The following is a 17,926-nucleotide window of genomic DNA, read 5'->3' as shown; positions in this document are numbered from 1 at the left end:
CCATGAGTAGATTTTACCTTTGTCTTTCCAGGTGTGGATGCAGCAGCGGGTGCAGCAGTGTATCCAAGTCCAGTGGTGTCCGTAGTTCCTGCAGACACAAAATCATCAAGCCTATGCCGACTTGAATTCCATTTGGCAATGGTGCTTTGAGCTTCCTCCAGCTGACTTGTAACATGCTCAAGCTTGACTTCTTTTTGTGTGATTGAGGCTTCAAGCTTTGCCAACGATCTTTTTAGCTTGACATTCTCCTCCTTTGTTGCTTCAAGCTCTTCTCCTTGCTTTTTCCATTTTCCCAGTAGTTCGTCATAGAATTTTTTAAGTTCCATGACAACCAGCATGGTCTCTTCGTTGCTTTCCTCTGTGTTACCTACACATGCGTTAAAGCACAGACAATTTGGAACGAACCCTGTGTCATACCTGTTTAACAGCTGGTCTCCTTCATCATCCTCATCGTCGGACAAGGTTTTTCCAAACTTGACATGGAAAGCTGACAGACCGGGATCGTCATCATCTTCTTTTTCTTCCTTTGAGCTTTCCGAACCATCGAAAAATTCAGCCTCATCATCACTCCAAGACACCCAATATGATTTGCCTCGTTTTCGAAGGGTGTTCGCACACTGGTTCGCATAGTGACCAAACCCCTTGCACTCACGACATTGAACATTATTGATGAAATTTGGATCATACCTGAAGGTTTCAGTCGTTGAGGCAACTTTCCTCATTGGTCGTGGGGGTGTGAAGTCATTCCTCTTAGGTGGTACGGAATCATGCCTTGGTGAGTTTCCTTCTCGATCATTCTCTTTGTTCCGTCTAAGTTTTCTCACCATATTGTTGAACTTCCTTGTGATGAGTGCGACACCATCTCCTTCGTGAATTTCCTCCAATTCTTCAGAATCCTCTAGATCACGTATCTGAAGGGTGTGGCTGCTGGTTGTTGTCGTAGATGTGCATCCGGCATTGAACGCAACAGCCTTCTTCTTGTGCAGCAATCCTCTTTCTTCCAGGGTCATCTCATAGGTCCGGAGTGTGTTCATCAAATCCACGAACTCCAGGCCTGCAACATTATGACTTGTTTCGATGGCAGTAATCTTCATTTCAAAACGCGGTGGGAGCGTTCGTAATGCTTTGGAAACAAGCACCCGATTGCTGATTGGATCTCCGAGCTCACGACATTCATTAGCCACACTGAGTATCCTCTTGGAATACTCCTTGATGTCTTCTCCTTCATCCATCTTCATGTTTTCGAACTTAGTGGTCAGGAGTCTCAGCCTTGTTTCTTTGACACTTGTGTCGCCCTCGCAGTGTCTTTGGAGTATGTCCCATTGTTCCTTGGCCGACGTGCTATTCTTGATGAGATTGAACATGTTCATGTCCACGAAAGAATAGATAGCATGCATAGCCTTTTCGTTGAAATTTGCCTCCTCGAACTCAGTTCGACTCCATTGAGCAGGTGGTGTTAAGATCACATCACCATGGGCATCAGTGGTCTTGGGGGCAGACCACCCTTCTTCGACGCAGTGCCAGGCTTTAAGGTCGATAGCCTTGATGTACTGTCGGATTCTTATCCTCCAGGCCGAGTAGTTTGCACCATCAAGGATAGGAGGACGCATAACACCAAACGGCTCCATGTGGAAGCAACTGTTGTAACAACTGTGACGGAAATTGTTGTAACAACACCAAGGATCACACTCAGTGTATCGAGTGTTGGCTCTGACGCCAATTGAAAGTGTTGCTCCACACGAACTAACTGAAAACCTTGTGTTAAAGTAACACACCACACAGCACAGAGTAAATAATGCAGCGGAAATAAACGAACACCAAACTTTGGAAAAATTTCTTCAAGTTATAAATAACTTGAAGAATGCCTTATGGCGAAATTACTAAACGGAGAATGACACTCACGTTCAATACCTTTACAAAGGACTGGGTATTGAACACCATACACTCTCACTAACAAACTAAACCGGATTCAAGAGCTATACTCCGAAATCCAACAAAACACAGAATGCTATAACTAATGTTATCCCAACACGAGAAACAGCACTCCTAAACAGATCACTTAAAAGCTAGATATCTTCTCTCAAAGTTTGTGATCTGAACTGGGACTTCTCCTTGGTATATATAGGCATCTCAATCTTGCTTCCCAAGGCTTGAAGTCGTGGCTTGGATCATGGATGAAGTGGCCGTTTGATAGTTGTTGGATTTAGTCCACTTCTTCCTTGATTTTAGGAGCTGCCACACGCTCCTTTCTCTCTCTCTTTATCTCCACTTGTTCCTTCCTTTTCTCAACAGAATTTGTTCCTTCTTTTCCTCCTTCATCCTTCACGTCTTCCATCATTTCTTGACTCGGTCCAACCACCTAAAAACACACAATGAAGAAAGAGCAAAACATACTTATTCAAGACTAACATTCCCTTTGTATCTACCCTTCTGTAATTGTTTTTATTATTTTTTTCAATTTCACCGTAGGATAGAGACTGCTTACCAACATCACGTTCCATTCTGGGATTGTAACAAATTAATTGCCACATCTCAATTATACATATAAGTAGGTAATAGTTATAAGACATTGTCATACACATAAATAATAATTGTCCTCTCAAGTTATTATTACTTTCTCTTTCGCTCTACATATTCTTTACAACATTTAGTTATATCTTAGAATCGATTGTTACCAAACCGAATATCATGATATATAATCGATTTAAATAGTAACACCAAATAATTTTGGGTCCATTAGATCTTGGTCAGGTCCACGGGGAGAAACTAGCTAGTACTACTAATTTTGGTTATTACAATTGTTAGGAACTTCGAGTTGATTGTTTCTTCTTATACTTGAATAATTGAATTAATTCTATATGAGATATGTTAAATATATGAAATAAAATGGTTGTTTGGAAACAGGCTGACCTTTTTAACTGCTATCTTCAACTCCAACAATGCCTTCTTTTCCTTTCAAGAGGCTCGTAGCAACAACGATTTTGCATATATGGTTTCATCCAGGGACGGAGCCAGGAATTAAGTTCCGGGGGGGGGGGGGGGGGCTGAAATTGTACGGGGGTTCGGCGCCCCCGAGAATTTTTTTTTGGGCATTCTATATATTTAAGGTATTTTTTTATTAAAATACAAGCATAATGCTAATAATAACGAACAATATTTTCATAGATTATATAGTTTCAATATATCACAAAACTTTTTTTGGACATTCCGTATATTTAAGATATTTTTTATTAAAAGGCAAGCATAATAATAATAATAACAAACAACATGTTCATAGATTATATATTTTCTATATATTACAAATTAGTTTCAATACATTATAAACTTTTTTAGCATTTCATACATATTAGGCATTTTTTATTAAAAGACAAGTATAAGAGTAATAATAACAAACAATATTTCATAGATTATATAGTTTTAAATAACAGAATTATCCTTAAATTAAGTATATATATATGAGAATATAATAACCAAATACTCTTTTATAAAACAAAATTATTTTATAATAGGTATAAACATATATCTATATATATTTTAAAATTAAAAAAAAAAACTCAAAATTTGGGAGGGGGCTCTAGCCCCCCCTAGCCCCCCCGGCTCCGTCCCTGGTTTCATCTCAAGACTAATTTTCTTGATTATCAAGCGTTATATTATTTTAATATATTTCCGATATGAACGAATATCTGAGAAAGTAAGGAACCATTTTTGTAATTAATAAATTAAGTGAAAACATACATCATTGATACACACGCTACAAAGAAAATGCGCTTTTAACGACGGAATTTTCCATCGTTATACCATAAAAATTCATCGTTAATTTAATTAACTACAAATAACCAGCGTGATATTATTCATGATCGTACTATTCACATACAACAGAAACACGTAGTCAGAAACACGTAGTCGTTAAACTTAACGTCCCATTAACAACGAAAGACGTGTCGTTAATAATTAACGACGACCATTTCACAATCTTTAATAGATGTATTTGCAATTTTTTTAATATATTTTTGGCATAAGGTCGCCGTTATATATAAATTTTTTTATTTTTTATTGTTATGCAGTCACTGTGAACAATAAATTATTACTATTATTAAATCCGTGGCACAGTACTCGTCAATAATATTTTTTATTCATAATAATATTTTCCTCATTAGCTAGTCACTAATAATAATATTAATATTAATATTAATTAGAAGTTTTCAAATTCATCTTTAGTGCATCGTTGAATTAATATCATAAATGCATCGTAATATAATATTATTTTATTTTTATTAATATCGATCATTACAATATCATTAATTATATTTTAATAAATTTTTTTATATGTGCATACAAAATTCTCTTTTTATATGTGTAATAAGAGAATTTTGTACGTACTTATCTACAAAATTCTCTTATTACAACCGTTTGAATTTGTGGATGAACATATTCTTGAGTGAAGTAAGAAAGATAGCATAAGCTAAACGGAAAAGGATAGGAAAAAGTAGACATCCCACATGAAATTGCTTGGCCATAGAAATGCTAAGCTTGTCCCTTTGTTTGATAAAGTAGAATGACACATCTTTAAGACAATTACGCCTAAATGGCAAGACAACTTCCAATCCTAACACAAGAGTATAACACCGCTCTACTTGCTAGGTCAACTCAAACAATAAACTCTCTAATTATATATACTAGAAAAGGGATGGGTTGTACTAAGAATATTATCGTTCGTAAGAAATAAAAGTAATACATAAGTCAGTATATAGTGTTGCATAAACTGCTTATAATGACTGCATGACGAAATCAAATTAATTGATAAAATTTTCATTCCCTCCAAAATTCGGACCCAAGCAAAAATTCGCCCCTTCTAGATAAATATCAGCCATAGTATTTGAAAATCTAATGTGTTACAGATTCATCCTCATTTCTTATCACATTTGTCCATTCTTATTTGATCTTCTCCCAACATTTATATAATGCTCTCGAGCATAGCTCAATATATATATATATCAATATTTATATTAATTAATGATATTTTGGAAATGTCTCAATGTTCCAAATTAAATATCATTAAATATTGAGACAATATATGATATTTTCCCATTATAAAATTAATGCTCTCGAGCAGCTCAATATATATTAAAGTGATAGTATCAATTTTACTCGAGACCATATATATATAATATGGGCTGTGATTCTCATTCTCACATGGAGGAGGCAAGAAAAGACAGGCAACAGGAACGAGCCAAACTGATTGGAAATGTACTAGTGAGATCAATATACTGATATACAACATATATATATATATAGCTCCCCATCTAAATTTTATATTACATATTATATTCGAATTTGCTTGAAAATGATTATTTAAATTGTGATTTAGTGAGCTTTATTCGGATTTATCTACCTTATCGGTGATTGGTAGATAGATCATAGATGTGTATAAAACAGAACTAAGATTTATCTTTAATGATCTATATATTGCGAATACCACAAAAAAGAAAAATCTATTGCAAATTATAAAACACAAAATCTTTTGTACACTCGGATGGTATCAGACCCGGATCCTGATCCGGATCTGACTCAACTGGACTATCCTATCCGAATATCAAGTGTTAGTATCATTTTGATATAGTGTTAGTGTCATTTTCGAAATATTGTCATTTGTAAAACAAAATAGTATTAGTGTTATTTTCGAAATAATGTCATTTGTAAAACAAAATAATGTTAGTGTCATTCCAAGATCGTCACTACAAGAAAAATGAGTATACATGACACTGCATACATGACGCTTTTTATGAAAAAGCGTCATGTATGAGCGCCTTTTTGGTATACATGACGTTTTGAAAAAAAAACGTCATGTATGCAGTGTCATGTATAGAATACATGACGCTGGGCTGACACTTTTAGAAAAAGTGTCATGTATGAGCGTCATTTATTCATAGTATACATGACATTCACTGTAAAACGTCATGTATGTGCGTTATTTTAAATGCTATACATGACATTTATTCAAATTGTCATGTATGTGGCTAAACAAATTGTCATTAATTGTAATATTCTTGACATTTGGTATAACTATATTTAAAACAAGTGTCATATATGTGCGTTAATTTAAATTATATACATGACATTTATGCATATCGTCATGTATGTTACTAAAAAAATTGTCATTAGTTATATTATTATTGACACAAGTTTTAAAACGTCAAGAATTTGTAAAAAAAACATCATATATCTTTAAAAAAAATGCAAAAATTTTGAAGCAAAAACTCATTATAGCCACAAGTTTTAAAATGTTCAGAATTTCCACAAATCATCTTATATTTTTGTAAAAAAAAAAAGCAAATTATTTGAAAATATAAAATAAAATTCAAGTACAAATTAATAAACTGTCATAATTTTTTGAAGGAAAAACACAAGTGACAAAGATTGAACATTTCAACTCTTAATTTTTTTTAAAAACCTCTTAAATTTTTTATCAACATCAGTATTAAAATTAATTAAAATTTTAGTTTTTACTATTTTCACAAATTAAACTTAAGAAAAATAAAACCCCCTTAAATCTCCAAAAGATAACTTTTTAATTTTTTTTTGAGAGGGAACTATTTAATTAATTTATGATAAAATATATTGTATCGAAAAATTTATATATAGATATAGATTTAATAATTGTCAAATAATTTTTTATGCTTTGAAATTTTATATAATTTTTTTATTTATATGTTCAATATTTTTAATGTTAATTTTTTACGTTTTTTACGCCGACAGTCACTTCTGTGTTTCATACATAATGTTCTTTCTTTTTTTAAAAGAGAAAAAGAAAAAGGATATTCACTATTGAATTTTTATTTACGTGACTGCTCTCTATTTTTCCCTCTTCACACTTCTTTCACTCTCTTCTCACTCAGCGTCGTCCTCCATCTCTCTTTCTTCGGCGTCTTCGCCGGTTCTCACAGCCACCGGCATGGCGAACGCCGCTGGTGCTATCCCTCTTTGTCTCTTCCTTATTTCTCTGTGCTAATTTTAATCCTAATTTCTTTATAGATCTGTAAACCCTAATTTCCTCGACGATTCTCAATCTCCCTCTCGATTCTCGTCCGTCCGGCGGATATCGCCGCCGTTGCCGTACTACCGCGCCTTCACACCGTTTGGACCGCTCTTCGCGCACTACGGTACTTCTCTATATTCTCTCTCTCTCTCGCTCGCCGCCCTGTCTGTTTGTTTCCTACACGGCGGCCACCGCGCCTCAAGAAGAACCGGCGGTCGTCGCGGCCAGCCCGAGCCTCCCCCGCGGTGCGAATTTATACAAGGTACTTTTCATACAAAAGGTATGATTTTCACTAATTGGTTGTCTTTTCTTTTATTGTGCCATCAGATAATTGGAAATTATTAGTTTCTATTTCATATTATGTTGATAAAAGATCTCAGTGTAGTTTTAGACTATTCTCCATCAGGTAATATACAGTCCGATGCTTGTTGTTGAACTTTGATGCGAATCATGTAATTTAGCATTTCATTTTACTCGAGTTTTTAATTATCTAAGCCTCTGCCATGTCTAATATTTGTAATTGCAGAAGGGCGAGTTACTTGGTAATGAGAACATTAATAGAGTTATAATGTGGAAGAAAGCTAGAGTGAAAAAAAGATAAGACCGTTGAGAATGAAGACTTAAAGAAAGCAAGGTGGAAATGAAGACTTAAAGAAAGCAATGTGGAAATGAAGATTTTAAGAAAGCAAGGTGGAAATGAAGACTTGAAGAAAGCAAGGTGGGAGCATTGAGAATGAAGACTTGTAGCTTTTTGTATGGATGTTGGAGATGTTGTAAAATAATAGATATTTTGTGGATGTTGGATGATTGATTATTATAGATGATTAAATGACAATTTCAATATGTATAAATTTATTATTTTTACAATTTAATGATATTTATAAATTTAAACTAGGGAAAATAAATAAAATAGGAAAAATATATTTTAAATTTTGAAAGAGTATAGATGACGGTTGAAAAGTGTCAAGTATATACTTAGAAATGTCATTAAAACTTACATATATGACGGTGAGAAAGTGTCAAATATATACCAATAACTGTCATGTATTTTATTTTACTTGACGGTCCGAAAACGTCAAGAAAAATATTATGAGTGTCAAGTATTACATCATAGTTGACGGTTTGTAACCGTCATATATACATATATAACCGTCAAGAATAATGAGAATAGATGACGTTTAAAAACCGTCATCTATACTAGGTACTATACATGACACCACTATACTTGACAGTCGACGGATACCATAGATGACGGTGAAAAACCGTCAAGTATGAGCGAATTTCTTGTAGTGCGTGTTAGTGTTAGTGTTAGTGTCATTTCAAGAAAAAATGAGTCAGGATAGTCCAAATGAGTTAGGATCCGGGTCGGGTACAACCCGGGTGTACAGGAGACCACCTCATTATAAAATACTTCCTTCGTCTCATTATTATAAGTGACAGAAAACTTTTGAGTACACAGATTAAGGAAAATGTGTAAATTGATTAAAGGTGATAGAGCCTCCACTTTTCGAAGGTTAAATTTTTCAATTTATGAAATATACCAGTTATAACGGGATAACTTAAAATGAAATACACAATATTTTTAGTGGAACAAATGGAATATTAAATACCACTCCATTGGTCTCCTAAAATTATGCATTTATTACATTTTTAGTACGTCCTTAAATGTATGCACTTTCTATTTATAATTATTATCCTACATATAATTTGGACAATTTTATCTTTAGGGTGCATTTACTTTGATGGAAAATGTGTGAAAAAGTATATTTTCACTCATTTTTCATCATTTTCACGTGTTGATCACTATAATGATTTTTTTTTTCGAGTAGAGTGAAATATTTCTCGAGCAGCTCATTTTCTCTCCAATATTGAATAATATTATCCTATGATAGTGTGTGAAAATATTATATTTAATATTTTTTTATCTTTTCATCTCTAATAGTAATAAAATAATGAGAAAAAGAGTAATATTTTCTCAATTTTTTTTAGTTATTATTTTTTAATAAAAATTTTGCAATCAAAATAAATGCACCCTCGAGTTAGCAAGTATGTATTTGGAATAAAGGTAGTATGATGGTTTCATTTGCATGCAGCTCCATCGCATATATGCAGAAATTGTGGGCCAGCGATGAAAAGCAAAATTACTTCTTTAAGGAAGCCAAAATTTACCATCATCATAAATTTCAACTTTCAACAGATCACAGAATGCCACAAGTGACCTCCCTTTGTCATATCCCCTTATTATGAGTCATGAATGACTACAGAAATAATTATATGGGGGCTACCTAGCTAGTAATATTCCCCATAATTTTATGTATATTTCTTGTTCTAAAAAATCCTAGACAATTTGTAAAATTAACACCAAATAAAAATCGTGTCCACACATGTAAATAAAAATTAAAATAATGCTCAGGAAGAATACTTTAAGGGCCGGGGATCAAATTGCTATATAATTATGTGAAAATTGGATATTTGAATATGTAGAGTACACTATGCATAAGTATAGTTTATTTTCTTCTTTAATGGACGATGCATACATATATAGTTCTAATTATAAGATAACATTACCCTAAATTATAATTGCGTGTTTAATTAATGGTCAGAATTAATCAGGTTCCGTGTTGTCTCAAGTTGCCATTTTTGATAAACAAGAAGGGAATTAAAGCAACATGAAACAACATTTTCAGCTCCAACTGCCTTTTCCACTTCACCAACCAGTTATTAGTTCCATCAATATTAACTCAAAAAACACACCAGTGACACGCATAAAAAGATAGACAATCTTCACACAAAAGAAGGATTAAAAAAATAAAATTAAGAGGATGTTTGGTTGAGGTTATAAGCTCTTTAAAACAACTTATAAACTAGTAGTATTTAGGAGCTTATAAGCTCATTCCAAGTCTTTAATAAAATAATTAAACTCCTAAACAGCTTATAAGCTCTCAAAAAAATAAGTTCATCTACCCCAACTTATTTTCTCATTATCTTATAAGCAACACTCATTTATAAAAATAATTTAACTATCATTTTCTATTTTCATCATATATCATTCCAATTTTTTTTTTCGATTTTCTCTCTCTAACAAAGATTTTGTCTCACTAATTAAAAATTCTCTCTCTAACTTATAAGCTTAGTTACCCAAACATGCATTTTGACAACTTATAAGCTCTTAAGAAACTACATCTTATAAGTTATTGAAATATTTTATAAGCTCTTTAAAATAAGCTCAGCCAAACAGCCTCTAATAATTGTTGGAATTTATCACTACAGACCAACAATAAATGACATAATTATTTGTATACACATAACACATGTGTGTTTTTAGACGTTAAAAAGGGAATCAAGTAATTGAATCCATTACTTGTTATTTGGTTTGAGTAATGATATAATCATTACCCTTACTCGAGGGTAACCCAATCACCCAATTTGTTACTCAAAAGAAAGGGAATCCTTACTAATGATTCATTTTCATTGTTAAATCAAACACTCAATACAAGTACTAATAGTTATTGTTACCATTCCACTCATTTATTTGATTCCATTCCTTTTCCGTTCCTCTACTTTAACCAAACGAGCGCTAAGTATATAGTAGATGAGTTTAGTGATCACCACTAATTTTGAACCAAAAAAAAAAAAAAACATCATTTGTTACTTTACACGCGCGAGCGCACACATAAGCCCCTCACTGGAGCTTCATTGTGCCACTTTCTCCATTTCTCTCTCCTTTCAGACAGAAGCCATAATTTTTGAGTTTCAGACAACCAGGTTTGTTAAAATTTAAGGTGGTCCAATTCTAGTATTTTGAGCTTGTACCATCAATGAATTTTCGTCTATTCCACATCCAAACGCACATATTTCTTTCTTCCTCTCCTAGTTTTTAGTTTGTTTTGGTATATATATATATATATATGAAAGATTTGTTTACCTGCGTAGAGATGGAGGCGCAGAGCGATCAATCAAGGGAGGTCTCGCCGCAGAGGAAAAACGGGAGGGGCAAGATTGCGATAAAGCGGATCGAGAACACGACGAATCGTCAGGTGACATTCTGCAAACGCCGCAACGGACTGCTGAAGAAAGCTTATGAGCTGTCTGTGCTCTGCGATGCCGAGGTTGCTTTAGTCGTCTTCTCTACCAGAGGCCGCCTCTATGAGTATGCTAACAACAGGTATACTATAATTTTGAGCTATCCACAAAAACAAAAATGCTTATGATTTAGGTTTTTGTTAATTTTATTATGGATCTAAGGTCCTTGTGCTTAAAATTTCCCTTTTCCTCTTCCCATCTAATGAGGTTTTGATTGAACAGTTGGAGTTTGACATATTTTGACCTTTGAGGAAAGATTTTGTGGTGTAGGTCATGATCATGTGTTTGCACAGTGAAATATTTTACAAGATTTTCTTGACATAGTTTTTTAGCTTGTGATCTTGAAATGAAAATTTTTGGAGAAACTTTTGGATCAGCTTCAAATCTCTCTCTCTCTCTCTCTCTCAAGTCTTAGGTCTTAGCAAGCTGTCAAGTTCTCATTTGTCCTTTCGTTTTACCCCTTTAATGCTCTCTTGTAATTGGACGTCAGTTCTTGCATCACTGAGGTAAAGATCAACAAAAGGATTCTGCAAAAAAAAAAAAAAAAGATGTCAACAGCTAGCCCTATTGCAACCTAATTAGGGCTTTATCTCACTTAATTACTCATACAAAGAAGATTAACTGGTGTTTTTTGCATTCATTCTAAATGGTTTCCGATTTCAAATAACACTTTGTATAAATCTCTTATATCAGTTGCCCTAATTAGGGTTCACTATATTGATATATTTATATTAATTTTCCAAGGCTCGCCTCTTCCTCAAATTCAATCTAGCAAAGTTCAACCTTTTCTATTCCATCTGAAACCTGGAAACTGAAATCAAGTCTTATACTTTACCTTATTTTAATTTTTTAGAAGAAAATCCCTCTTATCTAATTACCATGGGACTTTTTTATTTATCTCTTAGTAATACGTTTTTCAATTTACTTCGTGAGAGGTTATGGGAATTTGGATCTGTGTGGGTGGCAAGAATCTTTGGTCACGTCACACACGATTTTCTTGTTCTTGACTTCTGACAAAAGAAAGTAACGTGACCATTTTTTGTTTTATTTTACTTTCTCTTTTCTGAAATAGGAAAAACAGGATCCAGTTTCTTTGTGCTACCCGAATTCGAGGCTTTCACAAAAATTCTGAAACTGTTGAATCTAAAAAAAGGAAAGAGTTACAGAACTCACAGGGGTAGTGAAACAAGCAAAGCCATATTCCTTCCTCTCTCTTTTTTTTTTCTTTGTTTTTTAAAGCCACTCTCTTCCTATGGTTTTTTAAAGCCATTCTTTTTAGTATCTATCACACATTATGTGCTTCATGTCATGTAAGATGGAATTATTCGAAATTGATGGTTGTAAAAGACATAGAATTTCATAATAATCTGGGGTGAAAAGAGTAGGGGCATTAGAATAAGCGGATTTGAAAAGTTGAATTCTTGATATATGGGGCCAATCATATCGCTAGGTTCAGTGCCAGCTTGCGTGGGCAGCCAATCAGTGCCTCGACGAAATTAAGGTAGTAGCAGACTTAGAAATTGGAGGTTGTCTGAGTTTTACTAAATTTAATCTTGTCACAGTGACATTTTGAGTTGACAAAATAAATCACTTTTTAGTTCTTGCCTTTGTCTGTTGGTTTTTAACTGGATAAGAAACCTAGGTTTTAATCAGACATAGTGCTGGAATATTTAGAGGAAGAGGTTGAGTGTTATATATTTGTACTTGAAAATATTATGCAAATAGTAGATGTCCAAAAATTTGCAATCACTACAAAAAAAATTTTACTACTGACATTAGGTTTGGTAGCTATTATGTGTGTCATAAAATTTAGTGACATTTGATGGCGTAGCGAATAACTAATAGTTACACTTTCAAATATCACTAGTTTTTATAACACACGTAATAGCTACCAAACCTCATGTCACCAGTGTAAACTTTTATTGTAGTGAATTGATATTATAATTACTGTGCAGTGTGAAAGCTACCATTGAGAGGTACAAGAAAGCTTCCTCGGATTCCTCAAATCATGGTTCTATCTCTGAAGCTAATAGTCAGGTAAAGATTCAAGCTTCACATTTCAATTTGATGTGATTTATGTGATAAGCCAGATTTGAGTTTTCCTTAATGGAATTTGGTGCATATCCATCCAAAAGAAGTGGAAAGCACTTCCAATTTCTTGATTATTTAAATTTCTAAGCAAACAACAAAATGTTACACTATGTTTCTAGTACTACCAGCAAGAATCGTCCAAGTTGCGTGCTCAAATCAATAATACGCAGAATCACAACAGGTAATATATACTCCATATAGTTTCTGATGCTCAACTATTTGATTCTTTTTTTTATTTATTTCGTTATTGATTTTTCCCATTTTGATTCAGGCAAATGCTTGGAGAGGCATTAGGAGCTTTGACTCTCAGGGATCTCAAGAACCTCGAGAGCAAGGTTGAAAAAGGAATTAGCAGAATCCGAACCAAAAAGGTTCCTATCCTACATCGATCAATCACTATTACAAATTAATAATTTGATTCTGTGGCGCGTAGCTATTAATTAAAACGTGTCTTATTACCATGTCTCAGAACGAGTTGCTGTGTGCAGAAATTGAGTACTTGCAGAAGAGGGTAAGTAATTTAGATAATTGTTCATCTATCTGTTTCTAAATAAATTAAATCTTTGGCAATCTGATCATATAATTCTTCAACATTTGGCAGCAGGAGATCGAGCAACATCACAACAACCAGTGCCTTCGAGCAAAGGTTGGTAATAATTACGAAGCTGCTGGTTGCTCGCTCACATGTCTAAGTGTTAACATGAGTTGTGTGTGAAACGTGTAGATTGCTGAGAGCTCGAGAGCCCACGAGCACATGAATTTGATGCCGGGCGGGAGTGGTGGTTTTGAGTTTGTTGAACAACAGGGTTATGATGCTCCAAACTTTCTTCAAGTCATGGGGCTGCAGCCCAATGAAGACTATACTAAGCAGGAAGAGCCACAGCTTCAGTTAATGTAAGCCTTATGCATATCTCTCTTCTTCTTGCCATCAACCTTAGACTTTTCTGCTCGTGTCATGACGGAATCTTGAACACATCATCTTACATTAATTTACTAGTGTTTCTACTTTGTGATCCTGATGATTTTACTATAGTTGTAGAATCAAATAGACCAAATTACTTATTAAAAAAATAAATATAGTATATATTAAATTTATATTTATGCGTACAACATACGCTTTTTCTGTTAGTACAACTAAACAGTTCTAAGATTCACTACGCCTGAGCGAGGTGTTGAATATCAAAGGGATAAGCATCGGAGGGAGAGAGAGCCGCGAACGCCCGCTTTGCCACGACGGCGGCTGCAGCCTCCGTGGGGTGGTAGCCATCAAAGTAGGCGTAATCTGTTCGATTACTACAAGTTACGCCTTGTGGAACACACATTCCTGCTGCAGACACCGTGCAGCATTCTACTTTATCATACTTAAACCCTGAAATTAGGTTAAAATAAATAAAATCCCCATCAACATTTAACATTTCAAAATTCAATTAGAAATTTTTAATTAATTGAAAGCTCGATCGTTACCATTGCTTGCAGGATCAGAAACAGTAATCCCGAACGTGTCGATATACGTAAAATTGGCACCAACTAAATCTTTATTTAGAACATCGACTAGCGATTTTAGCTTGGTGTTGAAAACTCCCGACGTCGTTTTGGTTGCCGACAGACATAACGTCCGCCCATACATGAGTCTTGCAGCAGGAACGCACCCTATTGCTCCCAATCCAAACAGCGACACCTTTCTTGCTCCATACGCGTACAGATCCTACATTATAGTAAAAATTGGATTACGAATACAACATGATAATACTATATAGGGCAGGGACGGAGCCAGGAATTTAGTTCGGGGGGCCGCCCCCGAGAAATTTTTTTGGGCATTCAGTATATTTAAGGTATTTTTTTTAATTAAAATACGAGCATAATACTAATAATAACGAACATTATTTTCATAGATTATATAGTTTCAATATATCACAAATTTTTTTTTGGAAATTCCGTATATTTAAGACATTTTTTATTAAAAGGCAAGTATAATAATAATAATAACAAACAACATGTCCATAGATTATATATTTTCTATATATTACAAATTAGTTTCAATACATTATAATTTTTTTTAGCATTTCATACATATTAGGCATTTTTTATTAAAAGACAAGTATAATAGTAATAATAACAAACAATATTTCATAGATCATATAGTTTTAAAAAACAAAATTATCCTTAAATTAAGTATATATGAGAGAATATAATAACCAAATACTCTTTTATAAAACAAAATTCTTTTATAATAGGTATAAACATATATCTATATATATTTTAAAATTAAAAAAAAAAAACTCAAAATTTGGGAGGGGGCTCTAGCCCCCCCCCCCTAGCCCCCCCGGCTCCGTCCCTGATATAGGGCTCGTTTGGTAGAAGATATGATGAAGTGTGATATGTTTGACTGAGGTATCTTTTACCTTATGCTATATATTAATATCATGTTTGGCATGAAATATTCGGATTATACAAAGTTAATACTCCCTCCATCCATAAAAAAGAGTCCTACTTATTCCATTTTTTTTCCATGAAAAAGAGTCACATTTAACTTTTTGAACCATCACATCATACATTTTCTCTTACATTTAACTATAAATTGTACTTTTATTTCACTTTTTAACTAAAAATGTACTTTTATTCTATTTTTTTTGTACTAATAATACCCCTACAAATTATACATTTATCTCACTTACACCTACTTTAACAACTTTCTTAAAACCCGAGCTGAACCCCAAATGGGACTCTTTTTCATGGACAGAGGGAGTAATAATTATGATTATGATTAAGATCACCAAAATTTTTACAATATTTAAGGGCTTTTAATTTATAAAGGACAATGTGTTTTGTACCAAACACATATTAGGCTGTTCTAGATATATTATATACCATAATCATCTGTAGCAAACGAGCCATATATGTACTATATAACATCAAAATAGTCGAATACTCACCCTTAGCTGACGAGAATAGTTATCAATTAGTTGCGACGCGTAACGGTTTGGGCTCGGTCGGAGTGGGTTCATAGCGTAGGCCGCGTAGTCGTTGCTGCCCATTCCGACGGAATATATGCAGTGGCCCATATGATTCTTGGCAGCATCAGCATTTCCTAATATAGAAATGCTTCGGTTTATTGTGGTTTGGTGATTCTGCAATTGCTCATCCAGGCTTATCACATCACCCTACATGCATGTATGTATATCACAACGTTAAATTATAGAATAAGCACAATAATTATTCACCAATTAGAAAGATAGAAGAAATTAATATATGGTTAATTATAGTTAATTACTAATTGCTTTCCAGTTCCACTGAGAATCCCTGCTCCTCCAGATGCATAGTTTACGCCGTTTAGTACGGCGTCGTCGTCACCGCTAGCCGTTGCAAACGGCGGGATGTGAGCCGGGAAGCCCAACTCCTCAGCTGTTGATATATTAAGAAGGTAAATGCATATCAGTAAAAAAATTAAATGAATTAATGGTGATAAAAGTCAAAATTAATAAAAACACATGTTAAATAAAGTAATTACAAACCTATAAAATCTGCTACGTTTCGACCGTTTGAAAATCTGCCGGTTTGTCCGTTGGGATAATCAATCCCGTACGGAAGAAAATTGGCTTTTGCAACGGTGTTACGGTGGTTGTTGTTTCCGTTATCAAGAAGGGAATCTCCAAATATGAAATAACAAGGAACCAGTTTTTCTCCATAGATTGATGGGACCAAGTTAGAAGCCACCAAAAAAAGGAATATTGTGAAGATAATTTTAGCCATGTTAGTAGTTCTATTACTACAATTAAATGGAGCTTTTTTAATGAAGTATTGTGTTGTTTTGAGCTAGTTTGTGTGCTATATATATATTGATGAATGTCAAGATAAATAAAGAAATTAGGCCAAATGTAAGGGATCATTCAAGATTTAAATATTCTTGGTTGGGATTGTTTGGTTGATATCATATAGTATAATTTTGATCCACTAAATATCGTGAATTTTTTTTTATCAGCTAAATATTCCTTTTGCGAGGTGTGAATTTATGCACAGCTTGTTGCGTGGTTATACAAAAGTTATTTGACTGGATTTGGATATTATCTCATTTGATACCAAACTAGACCAAATTAGACAACTTGGCCTAAATCAATTTCATGGCCCAGAAATAGGCCAAACATAAGGGGATTATTTAAGATTAAAATCTTGGTTAATATATATAATCGAGTTAATGATATGTAGTTACTATGTAATGGCGCATTAATTTGTTTAGTTTTAACCAGTGAAAATTATGCGGAGGAGACTAGGAAACTTGAGGGTCTTAATAAACATAGGATTGTAGGAGGAATAATATACATGGAAAAACTAACGTCTATGTGATAATAAAATTTAAATAAATGCGCAGTAAATATTTCCAGATAATTAAATACCTTTGTAAATATTATATATCTTCTCCATATTAATTGGTTTGAATGAAGGGTAAAGTTGCCATTGACTCTCCGGTACTCTTAAGTTTAGCATGGAAATTCTGTCTTTCTTAAGAAGATTTGGTAAAAAAAAAAAAAAAAAACACTCACCTAAATTAGTTCACATTACCAAAATTTCTCACAGATATCTTCTCGAATTTATTTTGAATGTATTGGTTTTGTATAAATTAATATAAAGATTATGCGCAACACGCGAATAGATTATGAATTTAAATTATATACATATATATGCCTAAGATAAATAAAGTTTATATAAATTTGAAGAGTT

At 33.6% G+C, this 17,926-nt stretch overlaps 3 protein-coding genes and 1 long non-coding RNA gene across 9 annotated transcripts in view; 2 read left to right on the top strand and 2 right to left on the bottom strand.

Annotated features, from left to right (window-relative positions):
- Positions 1 to 17,926, bottom strand: part of LOC130985259 (uncharacterized) — a 920,555-nt gene that overhangs the window by 336,385 nt on the left and 566,244 nt on the right. The window lies entirely within an intron of this gene.
- LOC130985350 (uncharacterized) lies at positions 6,842 to 7,927 on the top strand. The gene is made up of 2 exons (XR_009088948.1): positions 6,842 to 7,698; positions 7,755 to 7,927. It is a non-coding gene; the product is annotated as an uncharacterized LOC130985350 (long non-coding RNA).
- Positions 10,668 to 14,305, top strand: LOC130985319 (floral homeotic protein AGAMOUS-like). 5 transcript variants are annotated; one of them, XM_057908242.1, is made up of 9 exons: positions 10,668 to 10,801; positions 10,970 to 11,201; positions 12,570 to 12,620; positions 13,075 to 13,156; positions 13,330 to 13,391; positions 13,482 to 13,581; positions 13,680 to 13,721; positions 13,815 to 13,856; positions 13,935 to 14,305. In XM_057908242.1, exons 2-9 carry the CDS (start codon positions 10,972 to 10,974, stop codon positions 14,106 to 14,108), a joined length of 783 nt encoding a protein of 260 aa, XP_057764225.1. In that variant the 5' UTR covers positions 10,668 to 10,801; positions 10,970 to 10,971; the 3' UTR covers positions 14,109 to 14,305. The 5 variants fall into 5 exon arrangements, with proteins under 5 accessions (XP_057764225.1, XP_057764223.1, XP_057764224.1 ...); XM_057908240.1 differs by having other exon boundaries at positions 13,812 to 13,856; XM_057908241.1 differs by having other exon boundaries at positions 10,668 to 10,818; positions 13,812 to 13,856.
- Positions 14,270 to 17,031, bottom strand: LOC130985294 (GDSL esterase/lipase At5g45670-like). Its single transcript, XM_057908198.1, has 5 exons — positions 16,723 to 17,031; positions 16,482 to 16,612; positions 16,144 to 16,371; positions 14,675 to 14,915; positions 14,270 to 14,579 (listed from the first exon to the last, which is right to left on the bottom strand). Exons 1-5 carry the CDS (start codon positions 16,958 to 16,960, stop codon positions 14,365 to 14,367), a joined length of 1,053 nt encoding a protein of 350 aa, XP_057764181.1. The 5' UTR covers positions 16,961 to 17,031; the 3' UTR covers positions 14,270 to 14,364.

The sequence above is a fragment of the Salvia miltiorrhiza genome, chromosome 5 (assembly GCF_028751815.1).
Source record: "Salvia miltiorrhiza cultivar Shanhuang (shh) chromosome 5, IMPLAD_Smil_shh, whole genome shotgun sequence".
NCBI lineage: Eukaryota > Viridiplantae > Streptophyta > Magnoliopsida > Lamiales > Lamiaceae > Salvia > Salvia miltiorrhiza.
This window is presented reverse-complemented; position numbering and strand designations above follow the sequence as displayed.

What these genes read in the sequence shown, in the direction of transcription:
- LOC130985319 (XM_057908240.1), top strand. Translation starts at nt 10,972, where the DNA reads ATGGAGGCGCAGAGCGATCAATCAAGGGAGGTCTCGCCGCAGAGGAAA. An exon ending in AATACGCAGAATCACAACAG is followed by an intron (nt 13,392 to 13,481) that starts GTAATATATACT and finishes ATTTTGATTCAG; the next exon opens with GCAAATGCTTGGAGAGGCAT. An exon ending in TTGAGTACTTGCAGAAGAGG is followed by an intron (nt 13,722 to 13,811) that starts GTAAGTAATTTA and finishes AACATTTGGCAG; the next exon opens with CAGGAGATCGAGCAACATCA.
- LOC130985294 (XM_057908198.1), bottom strand. Translation starts at nt 16,960, where the DNA reads ATGGCTAAAATTATCTTCACAATATTCCTTTTTTTGGTGGCTTCTAAC. An exon ending in AAACGTAGCAGATTTTATAG is followed by an intron (nt 16,613 to 16,722) that starts GTTTGTAATTAC and finishes ATATATCAACAG; the next exon opens with CTGAGGAGTTGGGCTTCCCG. An exon ending in TTCTGATCCTGCAAGCAATG is followed by an intron (nt 14,580 to 14,674) that starts GTAACGATCGAG and finishes ACCTAATTTCAG; the next exon opens with GGTTTAAGTATGATAAAGTA.